General features: G+C 39.2%; 8 protein-coding genes across 8 annotated transcripts; 5 read left to right on the top strand and 3 right to left on the bottom strand.

Moving 5' to 3' along the window:
- Positions 1-138: 138 nt before the first annotated feature.
- Positions 139-1,076, top strand: I206_105596 (uncharacterized protein; the record flags this gene model as incomplete). The annotated part of the gene is made up of 3 exons (XM_019155249.2): positions 139-414; positions 578-840; positions 977-1,076. The coding sequence occupies 3 exons, from the start codon at positions 139-141 to the stop codon at positions 1,074-1,076; spliced, it is 639 nt and encodes a 212-aa protein (XP_019011403.2).
- A 428-nt stretch (positions 1,077-1,504) lies between these two features.
- Positions 1,505-2,069, bottom strand: I206_105595 (uncharacterized protein; the record flags this gene model as incomplete). The annotated part of the gene is made up of 2 exons (XM_019155250.1): positions 1,505-1,929; positions 2,012-2,069. 2 exons carry the CDS (start codon positions 2,067-2,069, stop codon positions 1,505-1,507), a joined length of 483 nt encoding a protein of 160 aa, XP_019011404.1.
- A 1,684-nt stretch (positions 2,070-3,753) lies between these two features.
- I206_105594 (uncharacterized protein) lies at positions 3,754-5,246 on the bottom strand (the record flags this gene model as incomplete). Its single annotated transcript, XM_019155251.1, has 7 exons — positions 3,754-3,872; positions 3,932-3,985; positions 4,038-4,226; positions 4,320-4,465; positions 4,537-4,707; positions 4,815-4,916; positions 4,978-5,246. The coding sequence occupies 7 exons, from the start codon at positions 5,244-5,246 to the stop codon at positions 3,754-3,756; spliced, it is 1,050 nt and encodes a 349-aa protein (XP_019011405.1).
- A 940-nt stretch (positions 5,247-6,186) lies between these two features.
- Positions 6,187-7,311, top strand: I206_105593 (uncharacterized protein; the record flags this gene model as incomplete). Its single annotated transcript, XM_019155252.1, has 5 exons — positions 6,187-6,231; positions 6,292-6,669; positions 6,755-6,946; positions 7,026-7,232; positions 7,288-7,311. 5 exons carry the CDS (start codon positions 6,187-6,189, stop codon positions 7,309-7,311), a joined length of 846 nt encoding a protein of 281 aa, XP_019011406.1.
- Positions 7,312-7,507: 196 nt separating this feature from the next.
- I206_105592 (uncharacterized protein) lies at positions 7,508-9,627 on the bottom strand (the record flags this gene model as incomplete). Its single annotated transcript, XM_019155253.1, has 9 exons — positions 7,508-7,659; positions 7,760-7,996; positions 8,065-8,483; positions 8,556-8,654; positions 8,716-8,802; positions 8,868-9,006; positions 9,069-9,139; positions 9,212-9,430; positions 9,494-9,627. 9 exons carry the CDS (start codon positions 9,625-9,627, stop codon positions 7,508-7,510), a joined length of 1,557 nt encoding a protein of 518 aa, XP_019011407.1.
- Positions 9,628-9,889: 262 nt separating this feature from the next.
- Positions 9,890-13,796, top strand: I206_105591 (uncharacterized protein; the record flags this gene model as incomplete). Its single annotated transcript, XM_070203154.1, has 9 exons — positions 9,890-10,178; positions 10,246-10,775; positions 10,836-11,195; positions 11,260-11,269; positions 11,338-11,525; positions 11,579-13,080; positions 13,162-13,387; positions 13,461-13,583; positions 13,647-13,796. 9 exons carry the CDS (start codon positions 9,890-9,892, stop codon positions 13,794-13,796), a joined length of 3,378 nt encoding a protein of 1,125 aa, XP_070059255.1.
- A 680-nt stretch (positions 13,797-14,476) lies between these two features.
- I206_105590 (uncharacterized protein) lies at positions 14,477-16,794 on the top strand (the record flags this gene model as incomplete). The annotated part of the gene is made up of 11 exons (XM_070203153.1): positions 14,477-14,678; positions 14,794-14,905; positions 14,971-15,054; positions 15,124-15,277; positions 15,339-15,407; positions 15,464-15,559; positions 15,616-15,735; positions 15,805-16,019; positions 16,095-16,283; positions 16,385-16,668; positions 16,733-16,794. 11 exons carry the CDS (start codon positions 14,477-14,479, stop codon positions 16,792-16,794), a joined length of 1,587 nt encoding a protein of 528 aa, XP_070059254.1.
- A 432-nt stretch (positions 16,795-17,226) lies between these two features.
- Positions 17,227-17,982, top strand: I206_105589 (uncharacterized protein; the record flags this gene model as incomplete). Its single annotated transcript, XM_019155256.1, has 4 exons — positions 17,227-17,294; positions 17,447-17,541; positions 17,634-17,779; positions 17,860-17,982. The coding sequence occupies 4 exons, from the start codon at positions 17,227-17,229 to the stop codon at positions 17,980-17,982; spliced, it is 432 nt and encodes a 143-aa protein (XP_019011410.1).
- Between the last annotated feature and the right edge of the window lie 191 nt (positions 17,983-18,173).

The following is an 18,173-nucleotide window of genomic DNA, read 5'->3' as shown; positions in this document are numbered from 1 at the left end:
GACCGATCAATTATTCATAACTTTATACAACAATTCTCATTTCTTGATCTCTTTAATTTCGACTTCAAATATATATAACACATATTTGATACTTTCTATCACTTACTTGTCCGTCGTCTCAGAATCAGTATCAACACAATGGCAGCACTCAGACAAACTTTCGCTTCTTCCTCTCGACTTACTTTACATCATCTTCCGACCACATCGACTCCTTTATACACCTACAAATTCGCATCGACTTTAGCTCAAACATTATCTCAACCATCTCGATTCGATAATATACCTTCCTCAACTACTTATACTGCACCCGTACAAGAATCGAAGGGTAAAGAAAGAGGTTCTCATATTGCTCCTGCACCATCGACGTCAAGGAGGAAAGTTGATCTTAAGAGTAAGAAAGCTGCGATCAGTATGGTGAGTCATTTGCTATAACCAAAATGAAGCATCTCTACACTCCTTAGTCAATCTCACGTCGCTGTCACGTCGCTGTCACGTCGCTGTAATCACCTCTCTTTACAATCGGCGCGACGTGTAATTGCGAAAGGCAATAAGCTAACGTCCCCGTTTGATCACTCAGACCCCATCAGCTATCTCTCGTCTAAAAGCATTGATCTCGTCGCCTACCGAACCTAAATTATTACGAATATCAGTCAAATCTCGAGGATGCGCAGGAATGGCTTATCATCTAGATTACGTTTCTCCACCTGGAGGAAGATTTGATGAAGTAGTTGAACAGGATGGTGTAAAGGTTTTGATTGATTCAAAGGCTTTGTTTAGTATTATTGGAAGTAGGATGGATTGGAGAGACAACAGGTTGAGTGCTGGATTTGTGTTCGATAAGTGAGTATTTTAATCTTTCAACTTCTTGTCCGCTTGGCGCCTCTACCCACTCATCGGGTGTTTTCGTTTAACTTGTCTTCCCTTCCTCTGTCTGACTCAAAAATACGGCGTGCTGACTTGATGTCATTACTTTCAGCCCAAACGTAGTGGACACATGTGGTTGTGGAGAATCATGTAAGTTGAGGACATCATTTACTCATTTGGTACCTGCGCTGATCATTCATCTCCCACCATAGTCAACATCAGGCCATAGATGCAACACCAATCAGTCTTTGACTTGCTACAGGCCGGTCTCGTAATTTCCATTGTATCAAAGCCTCCCTCGCTTCGAAATGGCAGAACCTACTGTGGCTCTTCGGTCAGTTCCACTACAATCACAGTCATGCATACTACATTCATCCAGAGATATACACTCTTGAATTCAGGCAATAAGGCAAACCTTCGCCTCACACCTGTCAAGCATGATTATCTCTATTATCAGACAGCCCATCCCCGTGTTTGGCACGCATTTCATTGTAAACCTCGGTACACTCCTTCATTCACTCTTCTCCACTCCCACGGTCCTTTTGGAGCTGGATAAGTTTGTCCCCATCCTTTTTACAAATATTTCGAACCTCTAATCGAAGACACCTTGATTTAGCTACAGCTTCACCGTTAAGATACCTTATTGATTCTCTGAATCGTGCTTGGAACCTAATAACAGATCTTTTACATTACCTAAGTAATGACCCAACCAAGAAGCCGAATCTTCCTCGGTCACCTTTGATGCGTTTTCACGAGACCATTCGGTTATCTCAGACGAGTAAATGTTACGCAATTCGCGGCAACGATCGTCATACGCTTTCTTATCGTCAGCTCTAGACCCCTTCCCGAGCACGAAATCGTTCTGGACGTTCATCCAGCCATCCAACAATTCCCGCTGCTCAATCTTTTTCCAGTAGTCACCGATGAAAAGGTACAATTCTCTATCTAGCAATTTTGAGCGTTCCTCAATCTCGCAGATTTCTTCACCTTGTGAGGGATAATACCTCGTGGCCGTTTGCTCCGTTTGCTTATCTACCAAGATTGTGGCTTCTGTGCTATCCTTGTCTAAAGGTAAGAAGTATCAGTGAAATATCTTTCTGGTGGCAAAATGATCCGTACGATCTGGTATTGACTTTATAATACTCACTTTCACTGGTCGCGTCGTTCGTACTCTTCATTGATCCTTTATCGCCTTTGTCTGACATATTTAGGGTAAAGCTCTATGAGGCACAAGTGAACCGAAAATCAACAAGTTGGAAACATGGGGAGGAATCGAATAGAGCTCGATCATGGGATCTCATATCTCTCGCAATAGAGGCTGTCTTTCTCTTTAGATTTTCGATTAGTCTTCGTAGAGGAATAAAGGAAATTTATGAAATATGATAATCTCGCTGTGACGTAATTAGGAGGAGGCGGAATCGTGCGACCGATAGCAAAATGGTCTTATCGATAATACAACATGCACTAAGATTTTGTACAGCTTTACCGCTGATATCGGATTAGAAGTTCACTGATATAAGTGATCAATCCTCTCAAGCGGTTTAGCGACATGATATCATGTGATCCTTTGAACGACCGTGATGGTAGAATACAAAGGATGGCCGATGTATCTGATCATCTTTGCTGCATCAAGTGAGTCAGCCTAATTCGATGTATATCATAGTGGTGAATGATGTTCGAGATTTCCCTTGTATTCTTTATATTATTTTGTGTACAACGGCGTTGAGGGATGACGAGAAGTTAGATGATGCATATGATTCTGGACAGGAGGACTGTATAGCTTATTGTTTGACTTCGTCATCTCGATATAAAACACTTTGTAACGCTTCAATCTTCTTTTTCTCCTTTTCCGCTATGATCGGGCGAAGAGTGATTTGTATTTCCAGTAAAAATGTTAAAACGTCACACATTCCTTTGATCCACCTTGCTGTTTGAGTACAAAGGATGGTAGAGAATTATATCATTTTTGAATCGAAAAGTGATTATCTGCATCACTAGGAAATGAACGGAAATGTCTATGTAAATATACTCATTGTTCAGATCTGATGAGATTTTGTCTTTTCTTATTTGCTTTTGATCTATGCTTATAGATATATTTTGATTGAACTTCAATCAACAAAGAAATTTTCAATCGGTATGGAAAAGTTAGATCTTCTAGCTGCCTCTAAACAACTTACGAATCAAACCAATAGCAAAGCAAGAAGAGGTGCAGCTATATGACTTTTTATAGGTATTTACAAAAAACTGAACCCTAACGGTCCGAACTGGATCCCGAAGAATCTTGAGAAGTGGGAAGATTGGGAAATTGACTCTGAGTACGAGAAGAAAGTTCAATTGGTGAGAGATAGCTTCAACAGAAGCTTTCCAGACGCATCCGAAGAAGACAAGACCCAATGGGCCTCGCATTTCGAGAAAGTCGTCAGTGACATGGCCCAAAATCACGTCTATAGCTCCTACGACAGGACGTACAGTACAGAACCTCCAAAATCCTTCCATGATGATCCTTGATAGTCAGTCACTGTGGATAGACTGGCTTCCTAACCATTAATAAGCTGTGTTTATATCCTATGCAGTGATTATTGTCTTCTCAGCATCGCATTGACGATCTTCAGTATCGTTCTCATTTTGCTGGAAATTCAGTAGTGAATTGGACTCTATGAGGGCGGGCAGAGTAATTACTAGTATGTTTCATAATGTACTGTACGATTGATATTAATGCATGATAAAAGATGAACAACAAGATTTATGTTAGTTGAAAACTGAAAAACGTGAGAATCGTAAAATTGTCCTTTGAGAAACGTGTGATCGTTATGTTACATCCTCGATACCCCGTGACGCATTTCACATACTTCCTGATGCCATGTGAACCTTTCCTAGCACGATTGTTTCCTACACACTGTTTGTGCCTAGTTCGAAGGGGCATTCGATGTCACTTATTTGAGTCGAAATCTCTGGTTTATTCGTTAACCCCACGATAGACATCTTAAGGATCAAGCGGAGTTTGAGATCTGCCACATGTCACATATCAGCAACAAACTGCCGTCTAAGTGAACACTGTAGGACTCACCTGGTCGAACGACGCCTGTCCACTTATGACCGCAAGCTTGATACATGTTGTTCCCTGCTCGTCAAGCGTTAGTCATTCATACACCCCCCTTAATGACTGCACTCACAAGTAGTATCGGATGTGTTGACGGCGCTGTAAGCGAATCTTACAGGTAGTATAACAGGTTGTTGATCTTTATGTTCCAAATAGTGATTTCCCCAATCTCCCGTAGCTATAGCTTTGTTGGTGGTTTCGTCGTACAGAGTAGCTTGAAGAGAGGAGAAATGAATGGGAAGGTATGAGCTAGATCCATCGCCTGGGAAAAAATCAGATAGTCAGCTTCTTCTCTTCGGCATTGCAAGATTATTTGAGTGTATGGCCCGCTAGTACCAGAGGAGTTCACACTTACCGTACAGATTCAGATTACCAGAAAAGGAGAAATTTGTGGGAACCCTATTGAAATTTACCGTCGAATTGTCCACGGTGAAAGGGGAATCTTCATAAAATTCGAAGTTTGGCACTCTAGGTAACACGAAGAATAACGTTACGCCAAGACTACTCAATTGTCAGCTCGATCGTCCACCGTCTCTGAGACTTAATTTGATCTGTCTAATTGGAAAACTCACGCAGCCAGAAAAGCAAATATAATGAAGACCAAGACCTTTCTTGTCAACCACCTTACACCGCATAATCCCCTCTGATCCCTTGTCCACTCCTTCCAAGCTTTAGAACGTTTATCTCCTTTGAGTTCCGCTTGACCTCGTCGAGATAATTCGTGCAATTCGGATTTTTGCCATCTGAGCATCAATCGAGGTCAGTAAATCTCTAATCGGATGAGCAGTGAAGGCATTCGGGGTTGCGGTCTGACGATCGCCGTAACAATACAAGCACAAGTCCTACTTACTCCGGACCTAGCATCGGCACAGATACCATTTCCTCTCTACTAACGCTCTTAGTCGTATCCGCATACCCTGAAGGAGGGAAATGAGTAGAAACAGGTCGATAGCTATTACAACGAACAAAATAAGTCAGCTTCGATGTCGACTCGTTGAGGGGGTCCTACTCACTTAGCGTCTTCCATCATACCCATACCTAGAGCTCCTCCGCTCCTCAAACTACCTTCCTTCCTGGCCCCTTTCCTCTCGCTCCACCGCGGACCATCTCCATCAAAATCTGCTCGTACATCAAATGGCTCATCTAATTCTTCTCCAGGCTCGTAGTATTGTGACTTGTGCGACGTTGCATCATCTGCATAAGGAGTTGAAGGATATTGATTGTAGGACGACGACCGGTTGGATTGATTTGGTGGGAAATCGTATGATAGCCTCGAAGTCATGTTGGGTGCTCTTATGATAGCCCAAGCGTTTCCAAGTTTAATGGAAAGTCTAAGCCAAAAGTCGGTTGATGCAAGTCGATTTCACACGATGCGGCGATTGCAAGCGGGGGTGGCAGACCGAGAGCTCCTTTGTCGATCACAATGGATTTTTTACCTATAAGTAGACAGGTTGTTTCGACCTAGGTGAGGTTGAGCGATCTAAAAAGTACAACAATTGCACTGATACTGAAGAGAGAACCAGAATCAGATGTAGCTTGTTGTAAAATTTCTCAAGTTACGATCGATGGATATTGAATTTTCATTCACACCAAGAACAAATTGTACAAAAGTGGACGTCGTTAAGCACGGGCCCCCATACTTTATTACGTTAGCCCCATTACAAGCCTCATTCTGAAACACAGCCTCAAAAAGTGGTTTCATATGAATTGAATTGAATTTACTTCTAATCTCAATTATTGCCACATTATTATTATCATTAGGAATTAATTTATAATTCCGTGATTTATAAAATTGTAATTACTCGATTACCAATTACGGTTTAAAACGTTAACGACTTTTGGGATATAAACAAAACCACTCATATTATTATTGTTTACCCTTTGACTAGGATATCATCGTATTTCACCTTTTCTAATCATCTTTACAATCTCACATTCATAATCTTTTCTTAACTTTCTTCAATTATCAAGTGGAGGTGGTCCACTTAAATCATACGAGTAAACAACCATCATCCGTAAGTCATACACTCGATCACTACCATGCGCTAAGCGATATCAGGATGTATTTCCCTATCGACGTGATTGTGCCATCGTACTTGAGCTGATCTTTGTCGTTACCGTGCTTCCCGTACCTATTTGCGTATATACATTACATCGCGTTACGAAATCGGCTTTTCTCAAATCATGCCTATACTATAAAGCAGGTCAAATACCTGACCAAGATGTCAGCTCCAACATACGAAGAAATGGAATTCAAAAGACAGGAGGTGAGTACAAAGATACATGTGAAACACTATCTGAAGCTGATTCAAATTTAAATAAAATAGATGATAGCTTCTTTTAGAGAAATAGCAGGAGCAATGACAAGATGTGTTAAAATTATTGAAGAATATACATCATTATCACCACCAAATTTAAAAAAACCAGATTTAAGTATATTTCAAAATGCAATGTTATCAAATGGACAACCAATTTCAGAATTTTTATCAAAAAATCAATTATTATTACAACCTGTAAAAGAAAGGAAAAAAAAAGATAAAAAACCAAGAGATCCAAATGCACCTAAACGTCCACCTTCTGCATATATTTTTTTTCAAAATGAAATTAGAGATGAAATTAGAAATTCAAATCCTGGAATGAGTTATAAAGATATTTTAGGTGTAATTAGTTTAAAATGGAAAGATTTAACTGATTCTCAAAGAAAAGTTTGTTCATCCTTTTTCTTCTTTACCTTTCAATTGATCCAAATTCAATTCGTTTACTAATTTCTTCCAAATGATGGTGGTTTAGGTTTATGAAGATGCTTATGCAAAAGCTCAAATAGATTTTGTAGAGAATGAAAAAGCTTACACAGCAGTTAAACCTGGTGATGGATCTAGTTCAGCAATAACAACGGGAAATCAAGCTGTGATTGATCCTACTTTAATAGCAGGAGAAGAAGAGGATAGTGATGACAGTGACGATTCAGATACAGATGATTCGGTGAGTTGAAATCACGTTTGAATCACGTTAGATGCTTCTTGATGGAACGGCAATGCTAATTTAACGAACACGTAACCAGCCGGAACCACCGAAACATGCCGCACCAATTCCTACTGCTCTTCCACTTCAAGTTAACCCATCAACCCTACACGCCGCAACGGCCAGACCACCAATACCAGATTTTTCCGAACCTATCGTTTCGTCCACACCTGCTGATAAGAAGAAAGATAAAAAGAGAAAGACTAAAGAGGGAGAGGTGACCCCAGCGGCTGATGCGGAAAAGAAGGTGAGTCATTGATATCAAACGTCAGTAGTCAAAGCTGATCGATGCTGAGCGTCAGAAGAAGAAGAAAAGTAAGGAGTAATCAATTAATTTCGATCGGAGTTTTTCATGATACGAATCTCATATTTCCGGCTGTTTACGCGATTTAGTACATTATACTATATGACCTATGTATACCCGATTCATTTATGCTGCCTTACGAACACAAGCATGACATCTACATAGCAAAAGTCCATTGCAATAGTCCATACGGTCGCAGGAGAATCCAAGCAGATTCTTTACTTCTTCTTCATCTTTTCTGGAACAGGTAATAATTCTCCATTATCCGGTGAGAGAACTCCAACTGGGTTCATTTGAGATATTATAGATTGATTTGAAGGATTATTAAGCATTAAATTTCGAACACATAATAAAGCATGTTCTCGAAGATCTAATCATAAATGATTTATTAGCCACTGTTGAAATTTCAGAATAGATTGATGATGATAGTGAATATTAGTAAATTGTTGCAAAAGAAAGATAAACCTTACATGGATTATTTTCATCAATTTCTGTCATACCTAATATTAATTGTATACCTTCTTCTTCTCTTACTTGATCACCCACTAATGTATCTTCAAAAGTCAATATACCTAATAATTGTACGAGATTTCGCTTTAAATTTGAAAATGGTTTCAGTTCATCCGAGATTGAAGTTATACTTGCTCCTGTAGATTTGGCTCTAGGATTTATTCGTGGGAAGAACGTATCAAGTGAGCGAAGGAGATCTGTAGAGCCATCATATTAGAACTTATTCTTTGGTTCATTCCATGAGATCCGTGAAAATGGGACATACCGATAGAAGGTTTCACCACACCATTGGTTCCATCTTTCATAGTTCTTACCACCTCTTCATCGCCATTGAGATCCTCTTGCAGGGAATAATTTTCGTCCTTTCGCGATTGGACAGACAATCCAATAGCGCTCAACCCTTCAGTCACTAAGATCAACCCTTCAAAAATCTTAGGTAATCTCGGATCATCCTGCTTTGAATCGATACTAATTTTACTGTATTTGGCGAGATTATGGAATAATCCAATCATGAATAAATGAGGACTTGGTGACGGTGATGATTGTGTTGAAGAGGATAAATGTGAATCCAGTACTTTGAGTAAGATAGTTTGAGACGGTGTTATTACTTCCGCTGGATCGGATAAAAGCTGAAATAGCTCAGGATGTAATGAATGGTCGATGATGTTATTGAAGATTGATGCTCTAACAAACAGAGTCAGCATCACACGGTGGATTTTGTTACGGCGTCTATCGTGGAAAGACACACGGACATACCCAAGTTCGAATAGCCCATTCTGCACTTCGACCCATTCATCCATCCTGTTTAGTATCTTTGCCAACCATCTCACACCCACTCCAGACAGTAGAAGCCGTCTGCCAAAGATAAGATCAGCACATATGTTTGACGGCATTGACCTGGAAGACGAAAACTTACAAACGAGCTTCATTCCCTCTGACTACATTGTTAAGTAAGTGTAAAGTAGCGTTATTCGTCTTAGTGTCCCTCGAATCGAGTAATCGGCTATAGTGTTGCTTATCAGAAACCATCGGAATGGACTTGAACAAATTGTGAGAGACTCCACTCACATGATGATATCCTCATTTCTACCACCTGATAGGTATAGTTGCAAATATTTGTCCGCCAAGCGGTCTGCTCCAGGCTGAGCTGACGAGGGTGAAATCAAATTACATAGTAATTGAGCTAGGACAGATTGAAGGGTGAAAACTGCGCAGCGAAGAAAGTCAGCCATGATTGATTCGTTCAGCTTCGTATATGATTTGACGCACATCGTTCATCTGCGATACGAATGAATGTAGTGACATGGAAAATCAAGGCTCGTAAAGATTCTTCATGCTGTCTAAGGAGAATTATCGTATCAGCTGTGATGATGAAATATAGCAGATCGAAAGATGAATAGTTCGTAGCTCACTCTGCTATGTCCTGAAAGGTTTGTAATCCAGCAATGAGATTTCTTTCCAATTTACCAAGACCTAATGCTAATTGTATTCGAGAATCTTCTGAAGCCCATCCTTCTGAATGGTTTGCTGTAGCTTGAGAAGGGTCAAAAGATTTTGCCAGTTTAGCCCATAATAAATTTAGGGCATCAAATATATTATTTCCTTCATCATCGAGATCGACCAATTCTTGTCTAAACAAGTAAGAAGCATACTGTGTCAATTAATTGAGTGTGCAATTGGAAAGGACAACATACCGCTCGTCCAGATTTTGAGCTATATATCTAGCTACTCCTTCGGAGCTTCTCGCAAAATCCAGACATGCTTCATCAGACTTCAAAATCACTTCTGACCCTTGTATAAGGGCTGCGGCTAATCCTGAAGTGTCCATGTTCCCGAAAACCATATGTATAAGTAATAACGAGAAGTCAAGAATCGAACACAAAAACAAAAACAAAAACGTTCGTTTTGTTTTAGTGGGGCTCCTTTCAGTATCAAATGAAATCGGGAGTTGTTTTAAGTGATGTTCCTGGTTAAAATCAATAATGACGGATAAGAATGTATCCAATCTATTCTACCTTTCATTCATATTCTTAAACAGTTAAGTACATCTTCCCAGTCATTTGTATATAGTCATTTGTCACTTTGCAAAGATGTCGATGGGTCCACCACCCTCCCCTTCGTCCGCTCGATTTTATTCAAAGTCATCTTCGGCTTCTAACGATAAGAGACCACCTTCTCCTTCTCCTATGACCGCTTCAAATTCTTCTACAGGTACTTCCCTGATGCCTTCAAAGAAACCTGTAGTGGTACTAGGTGTATGCGCTATGGATGTCAAAGCTAGAAGTAAAGCTATGAGAGAAATCCTTACCAGGTTGGTCGATATTGAAAGAGGTGGAGTGGATGTCAAGATTTTTGGAGATGTAGTTATACTTGAAGAGGGCAAGTCATCCTTCTCATCAAGTGAACAAAACTGGTTGTATCGCTAATGATGTTGTTCTCCCTCCAGACATATCCCACTGGCCTCCTGTTGACGTTCTTATCTCTTTCTTCTCAACCGACTTTCCACTTCCAAAAGCAATTTCTTATACCCAATTACCTAATAGAACACCACCAATCTCTATCAACTCTCTCTCCCTGCAATCCCTCCTATGGGACAGAAGACTTGTATTGGCAATATTAGATCATATAGGTGTACCTACTCCTTCTAGAGCAGAAGTATCAAGAGATGGTGGACCTAGAATACCAAGAGTTTTAAGAAGAAAAGTTAGAAGAGATTTAGGATTAATTTTACCTGGACCAAAAGCAAAAGATGAAGATGATTGGGGAGAATTAATAATACCTGAAAGATGGAAAGGTAAAGCTAAAAAACAACCTGTACCTCGTGGTAAAGAAGTTATTTTAAGAGAAGATGGAGATGCAATAATAATTGATGGTCAAATTATTGAAAAGCCTTTTGTAGAAAAACCTGTTGATGGTGAAAATCATAATGTTTATATATATCATAGAGGAGGTGGTGGACGTCGACTTTTCAGAAAGGTAAGTGAGGATAATCGCTCTTGACATATGAAAATGAATGACTAATGGTATGATGTATAGGTTGGTAATAAGTCAAGTGAATATGATCCAAATTTATATCATCCTCGAACAATCGGATCGTACATCTATGAAGAATTTATTAATGTGGATAATGCCGAAGATATAAAAGTCTATACTGTTGGTTCCAAATTTTATCATGCTGAGACACGTAAATCCCCTGTAGTAGATGGGTTAGTAAGACGTAATGCAGATGGAAAAGAAACTAGATTCATCACTCCTCTATCGGAAGCTGAAGGTGAATATGCTAAAGATGTAGTTGAGGCCTTCGGACAAAGAGTCTGTGGATTTGATCTGCTTAGATGTGGATCTAGAAGTATGGTAATCGATGTCAATGGGTGGAGTTTCGTCAAAGGGAATCAGGTAAGTGTTCCGCTTTTTCGATGTATGTTGTTTTTAGGTATTCTGCTGACTGAGCATTATATAGGCGTATTACGGTGAGCAAGATGCCGTCTTAGTGATACTCCTATCAGAAAGCTGACTTGACTTCCTGACATATTTTTAGACAAAGCCGCGGAAATTCTATCCGGCGTGTGCCAACTCGCTCGGGAAAGGAAAATATCGACTATACAATCTGGCTTGCCAGCGGTCGTAGCGGACAACGAAGTTGGAGGCGGATCCACTACATCCACACTTAGAGCGACAGTCACCATATTCCGTCATGCAGATAGGACACCCAAGATGAAGCTGAAAGTGAGTTGAGGTCTCTCGCTGTTAGGGGCTTTGAGCTGATAGCACCCGCGCAGTTTTCCTTCCCAGCCCACGAACCATGGTCGAAGCCTTTCCTGCGACTCCTGAGAGGTCACCGAGAAGAGATCATCTTGAGGGATACTAGGCAGCTTCAATACATCTTAGCAGCTGCGGAAGAATCATCTCAAACGCCTGGAATTACTTCCGAAGTGTTGACCAAATTGGGCCAAATCCAAGAAGCGTTGGGCAAAAAGATGTCGTTACCAGGTACGAAAGCACAGCTCAAACCCTCTTTTGAAAAGAAGAAAGGTGATAAAGAGAAGAAGGATAAAAAGGAGAAGAAGGAGAAGAAAGGTTCCGACGAAGAAGATGAATTGACTGAAACTGAGGGTAAAAAGAAAGTACATGATTGGCTCAGAAGGGGATCTTCTTCTGGTCCTCATGAAAATCCAAATGTCAAATCTACCGAAGATAAGGATAATCTCTCTACCATCGATGAAACTGCCACCAAGGTATCCAATGGAGATGTATCTCCTGCATGTGCTGAACAACCACCTGCCTCTCCGTTAGAATTAAACGGTGAACCACTTGGAGACGATGATATACCTGAAGGACTGGAGAAAATGCAGCTGGTCATCAAGTGGGGAGGTGAAAGTACACATTCTAGCAGGTATCAATCTAGAGATCTTGGTGATGCTTTCAAGAAGGATATCATGATCATGAACAAGGATGTTTTGAATAACGTCAAAGTTTACACTTCATCTGAAAGACGTGTAATCAATACTGCTCAAATATTTGCAAATGCTTTATTAGGTTTAGAAGGTGGATCATCGTCACATTCTTCAACAATCGCAGGAAATAGAAATCCACCTGAACCATGTCCACAAATTAGTCACTTGATTCAAAGAAGAGATTTATTAGATGATAATAATGCAGGAAAAGAAAAAATGACAGAAGCTAAAAAGAAGTTGAAAATCTTACTGAGAACAGGTGAAACTGAAAAAAGACCTGATTTAGCTTGGCCAAAATCATTTAAAAAAGAACCTGTTGAAGTTGTAAAAGATGTAATTGAACAATTAACACAATTAAGATCAATTATGAGAAAAAATTATGAAAATGGAAATGTTGAAAAAATTCCACAACAAAGATGGTGTTCTGGAGATTCACCTTGGTTATTTAGAGAAAGATGGGAAAAAATATTTGAAGATTGGGTAGGAGTTAAACAAGAAAAATTTGATCCTTCAAGAGTTTCTGAATTATATGATAGTATAAAATATGATAGTTTACATAATAGAACTTTTTTATTTGCAGTTTTTGATCCTGAAGGAAAAGGTCAAAATTTTAAACCTGGAGTTGAAAACCAAGATAGACGATTACATGACTTATATGGAATGGCAAAAGCACTTTTTGATTTAGTTGCACCTCAAGAATATGGTTTTGATGCTGAAGCAAAAGAAGAAATTGGAGTTTTAACTAGTTTACCTTTATTGAGAAAAGTTTGGGAAGATTTAAATGAAGCTAAAACTACTGGAAAAAGTTTGGCTTGTTTTTATTTCACGTGAGTTTTTTCGGGTTTTTTTGGTAAATAAATCAAATTGAATTATATTGATTAAGGTGTTTTTTGAATAATATTTTATAGCAAAGAATCCCATATTACTACTTTTGTTCATCTTCTTTTGTCATCTGGACTTCCATTTACAAATGTTAGAATACCCGAATTGGATTATTGTTCTCATTGTACGATCGAACTTTGGGAAAAATCTTCTGGTAATGCATCGACTAGAGGTCAAAAAGATTTCAGTATTAGATTGAGTATTAGTGAAGGAGCACATTCACCTGCAGTTTTGGATAGTAATGTAGATGCCGTGAGTTTAGACTTTTCCCTCTAGCAGATTTCAAATGGTGTGTTTACTGATACACCATTGATAACGCCAATAGAGACATAGTCTTACTGTTCAACCTCGAAAGAAACTTTCTTCTCATATAGATTATGATCTTGCCAGACAATGTTTCTCAAAACACTTCGATAAAGGATTATCGTTTTCTACTACTCCACTTGAGGTGAGCGAGAAAATGCATTAATGTTATTCATCTAATTGTGAGCTGATTTTTGGATCGATGTAGGGTGACGAGGTATATCTGAAGAAACCAGTTCAAGATGAAAGTGTATTACCACTTTCTTCATTACATTCTCGTGGTGAAGAAACTCCTCGTATGATTAGTAGTGCTAGTAGTGATAGAAGTCATCCAGGAGCTTCAGATGGTGGATGGTGATTTTCGGGTATAATCTCGGCGATCTGACCGAGATGTGACCTGCCTAATAATTCGCCTTTCTATCATTATAGTATATACATCCTGGAAGCGTAGATCAATAGAGTCATTGTATTACATGTAATAGGATGTTTCCTCGGAATGTTTCGTGTTTCTTCTGCATGCATGTGTTCATGGGCCATCGAATTATGTACGAGGATACTAAATTATGACTGGTTAGGTAGGCAGTGTAATTACGTAATATTCGAGTTGAGCTCGGCCCCCACGTAATAATAAAATGTGACAATGAGAATGACGCAGTGTGTGAGTTTAAACGGAAAAAGAGACTAGTCGCTCATTATTATTTCTCGGTCAGATAGATACAAAGTAAAACGTTTCTTTTCACTTTTCATATTTATCTAATCAATCTATTCTTCACCTTCATACAGTTACAAGTATTTTAGAAATTTAATCCAGCTGATTGTTCAATAGATCAACTCAGAGTCTCTTTGCGGTCTTAAAGATTAAAAGTATTTGTGGAGTCTTGGCGTTTTCAAGGAAAATAGGAAAGGGATTTGCCATCAAGTCGATTTATATTTACTTTACTGTGAACATCATTGGCATAATATTGAATAAGTGAAACATCGTTTTGAGTACATAATCAATAACAAAAAGTTTCTTCCTCTTTGACCTTTTTTTTCAAAATGGGTCTTTTATCTCAAGGAATTGATTCATTATCACTCAAATCATCTAAATCTAGAAGAGCATCTTCTGCTTCTGCTTTATCCTCAACTTCAAATCATGGTCAAGGACATAGTGAAACTCAAATAGATGATGGTGATCCAGATGATACTTCTACTTTAGATAAAGAAGAAGGAAATGTTTTAATGGCTTTAATCTCTCAATGTAAGTTAATACAAATCTAGATTAAATATTCTTTTTCCAGCATTTTTATCATCTACCAATCGGTCATTAATTGCATTTTTACAAGCTTGCTAATGTCCATTTATTACGTGTTTAGTACGTCCAGGAATGGATCTTACCAAAATCGCCTTGCCTACTTTTGTTTTGGAACCTAGAAGTTTACTTGAAAGAATTACAGATTTCTTTTCCCACCCAGAATTAATCTTTGGGTATGTCAGCTGCCGTTCTTGCAGAAGTTATCGAGATATAGAGCTGATATTCGTTATGTGATTAGTGCCGGAGCCGAACCTGATGCTAAAGAACGATTTTTGAGAGTTATGACTTATTATCTTAGTGGATGGCACATCAAACCTAAGGGGTGAGTCTATGATACCTCAACTATAAAACACGATTGTGTCAGCTGACCTGTACACTATACAGTGTGAAGAAACCGTAAGCTACTTGTTTGGTACCTGACCAACGTGAGAACTGACAAGTCGCATAGATATAATCCCGTTTTAGGAGAATTCTTCAGGTGCAGCTATACCTACCCAGATGGTACTGAGGGATTCTACGTAGCTGAACAAGTTTCCCATCATCCTGTGAGCTTTTATCTTGGCTGGCTGTCAGGCGGATGAGTTTAGCTCATATATCTGAAATTAGCCCGTATCTGCTTTCTTCTATATATCTCCTAAGAACGGATTGTTAGTGACTGGAGAATTAAAACCCAAGGTACGTTCAGTCTCCTCCGAGTAAACATGTAAAGGACCAGCTGACACCATAAATAGAGTAAATTTTTGGGTAACAGTGCTGCCACCATCATGGAAGGAGAGGATAGAATACGGTTACTTGACAGGCCTGAGGACGGTGATTATGTTATCACTGTGAGCTACGCTTCCTGAAATTTTTTCAGAATTTCAGCTGAACCGATATACTTCAGATGCCAAACACCTACGCCCGAGGTATCCTGTTCGGAAAGATGTTGCTTGAGTTATGTGAACTCTCGACAGTAGATTGTCAAGCTACGGAATACCACGCAGATGTGGACTTCAAGGCCAAGGTGAGATAGTTGTCCTCGCGATTTGATGGTCCTTGCCCGGAGACGTCGCTGATGCTTCGCGCCTCGTAGGGATGGATATCGGGAGGATATAACGTGATCTCTGGGAAAGTTACTGGACCAGGCCGAACCGATATTGGTGACTTATCCGGACATTGGTCATCAGCCATGGACTTTACAGATAAGAAGACAAAAGAGAAGAGGACAGTATTTGATCCTTCGAGAGCTAAAGTCGTACCTAAGAACGTGTTACCGGAATCAGAACAAGAAGAGTACGAGTCGAGAAGGTGAGCATAGGAACTGCGGGTTGTCCGGAAGGACCCTCATACCCCTTGAAACTGCTAATCGCGCACCGCATATAGGTTGTGGGCAAAGCTCACCGACGCGATCAAAACAGCTGATATGCATGGAGCGACAGCAGCCAAGACAACGGTCGAAGATAGACAAAGGGAATTAGCTAAGAAGAGAGAAGCCTCAGGAGAAGTACCCGATTCGAGGTTCTTCAAGCATGTTTCGGGGGATAGATGGATGCCTAAATTGGATGTTGACAAGTGAGTGAAGAATAGCTTGCTTTATATCACATTCTTGCAGCCACGTCCGGCTTGTCTGTTAATCGAAGAAGTAATCGCGTTGCTGACCACTTATCTCGTAGCCTGCCCAAAGATCGACAGGAGATGGAAGACAAAGTGAGGCAGTGGATATTCGGTGACAAGTCTCCAAAAACCTCATCAGGATCAACAGTAACTTCACCTAATGCACCTACATCGAGGAAATCTTCTGTTCCTGAATCTTTCCATTCTTCCACTTCATCCGTTCCTTCATCTCCAACCACTACAACCGCTACCAAATCTACTCCTCCCACCAGCGCGACTGCCGCTGTAGGTGATACCGCTTCGATAGCCAGTGCGGACACCACCGGCACTGCTACTTCCGTTCGTAAGTGGGCCATTCCTAGTATGGCGCGGGCTCAAATCGTAGCTGATGCGCCTAATATTCGCAGCTGCAGTCACTACAGCTCCTGGACCACCAGCAACGGGACCCAAATTTGATCATCCTGTATAATCATCGTTTCTCGTGACTGAGATGAGTCAAGCATTTTCAAAAGACTGTGCTAGAGATATACAATTCTTACATGTAATACTATTTGACTCCTCATATTGATTTTTTGCTTTGTGATGTGGACACAGTTGAGTTTGGATCGATATATCGATCCATATATACTTTTGAAGCGCAATTATGTACTCTATAGATACATATGAAATATGATGCATCTGACGATGGAAAATTATTCATTGATGAAATATGAATACAAAGATGCTTGGTGCCACATATCATTGGACCAATTGAATTATCGCTAAAAGGAATTTGATCCCGTTATGTCGCTCCTTCGTAATTGTAGATGTTACTCGAGATGTTATGGGTATCATCGATTCAAATCAAGTTGTTATCAATTCTACATCATACATCGATTATACAAATAATCAATTATATACAATGTCGTTAGCACGTACAATTCGACATGCTAGATCTGTAGGATTTAAAGAATGGTTTAGACAAATGACGTGAGTATTTTTGTTGATTATTGATTGGATAAATGGATTCCAACAAAAGATAAATTTATCACAAAATATATAAAAAAATAGATTAAACAGATATCGGACAGTGGGAATGTTAATGAATTAACAGAGCTAATGTTGATAATTATATGAAATAGATATATTGGTGATGCAAAGATGGGTAAATTAGTAGGAACAGATCAATTAGGAAATAGATATTTTGAAAATACAGATCCAAATGAAGAGATACCTGGTAAGTCAATTGTGTTTTTCGCATTCGACGATTTAATGTAAAAATCAAATGAATAAAAAAATTCATTCGACTAATTAATATTTATTAAAAAGGTCGTCATAGATGGGTAGATTATTCACAAGATGATTTTAATGCTTCTCAAGTTCCACCAGAATGGCATTCTTGGTTATCACATATTAGAAAAGATGCACCTTCTGAAGATCCTATAGTAAAATCAGTTACACCACCTTGGAAAATTGTTAGTTTTTGTATTCGATTTATCTTCTTTAATCTATCTATCTATCGATTTTGAGCTGATATATCAAAACTTTTGATTAGCCTTATGTTGAAAATATGACTGGTACAAGAGGATCATTTAAAACTTATTCTACAACTGCACCGAAAATTAGAGCATGGGAACCAATTGTCAAACCTCGTGGTGGTAATCAATCTACTCAATAATTTTATTGAATTAAAGATATTAAGATGCGAGATTATGTATTTTTTCCAATTGATTTCTGGTCAACATACTTTTTTTTTTCAAGCAATTAAGATGAAGGAAATTTGTTAGCAATACTGTATGGAGATCTTGAGAATGATGAAAAAACGAAGATCATTTCCATTTGCATTATTGATTATTATAGAATATAAAT

Source organism: Kwoniella pini, chromosome 7, assembly GCF_000512605.2.
Source record: "Kwoniella pini CBS 10737 chromosome 7, complete sequence".
NCBI lineage: Eukaryota > Fungi > Basidiomycota > Tremellomycetes > Tremellales > Cryptococcaceae > Kwoniella > Kwoniella pini.
Note: the sequence above shows the minus strand (reverse complement) of the source record. Positions and strands in the feature narration are given on the sequence as shown.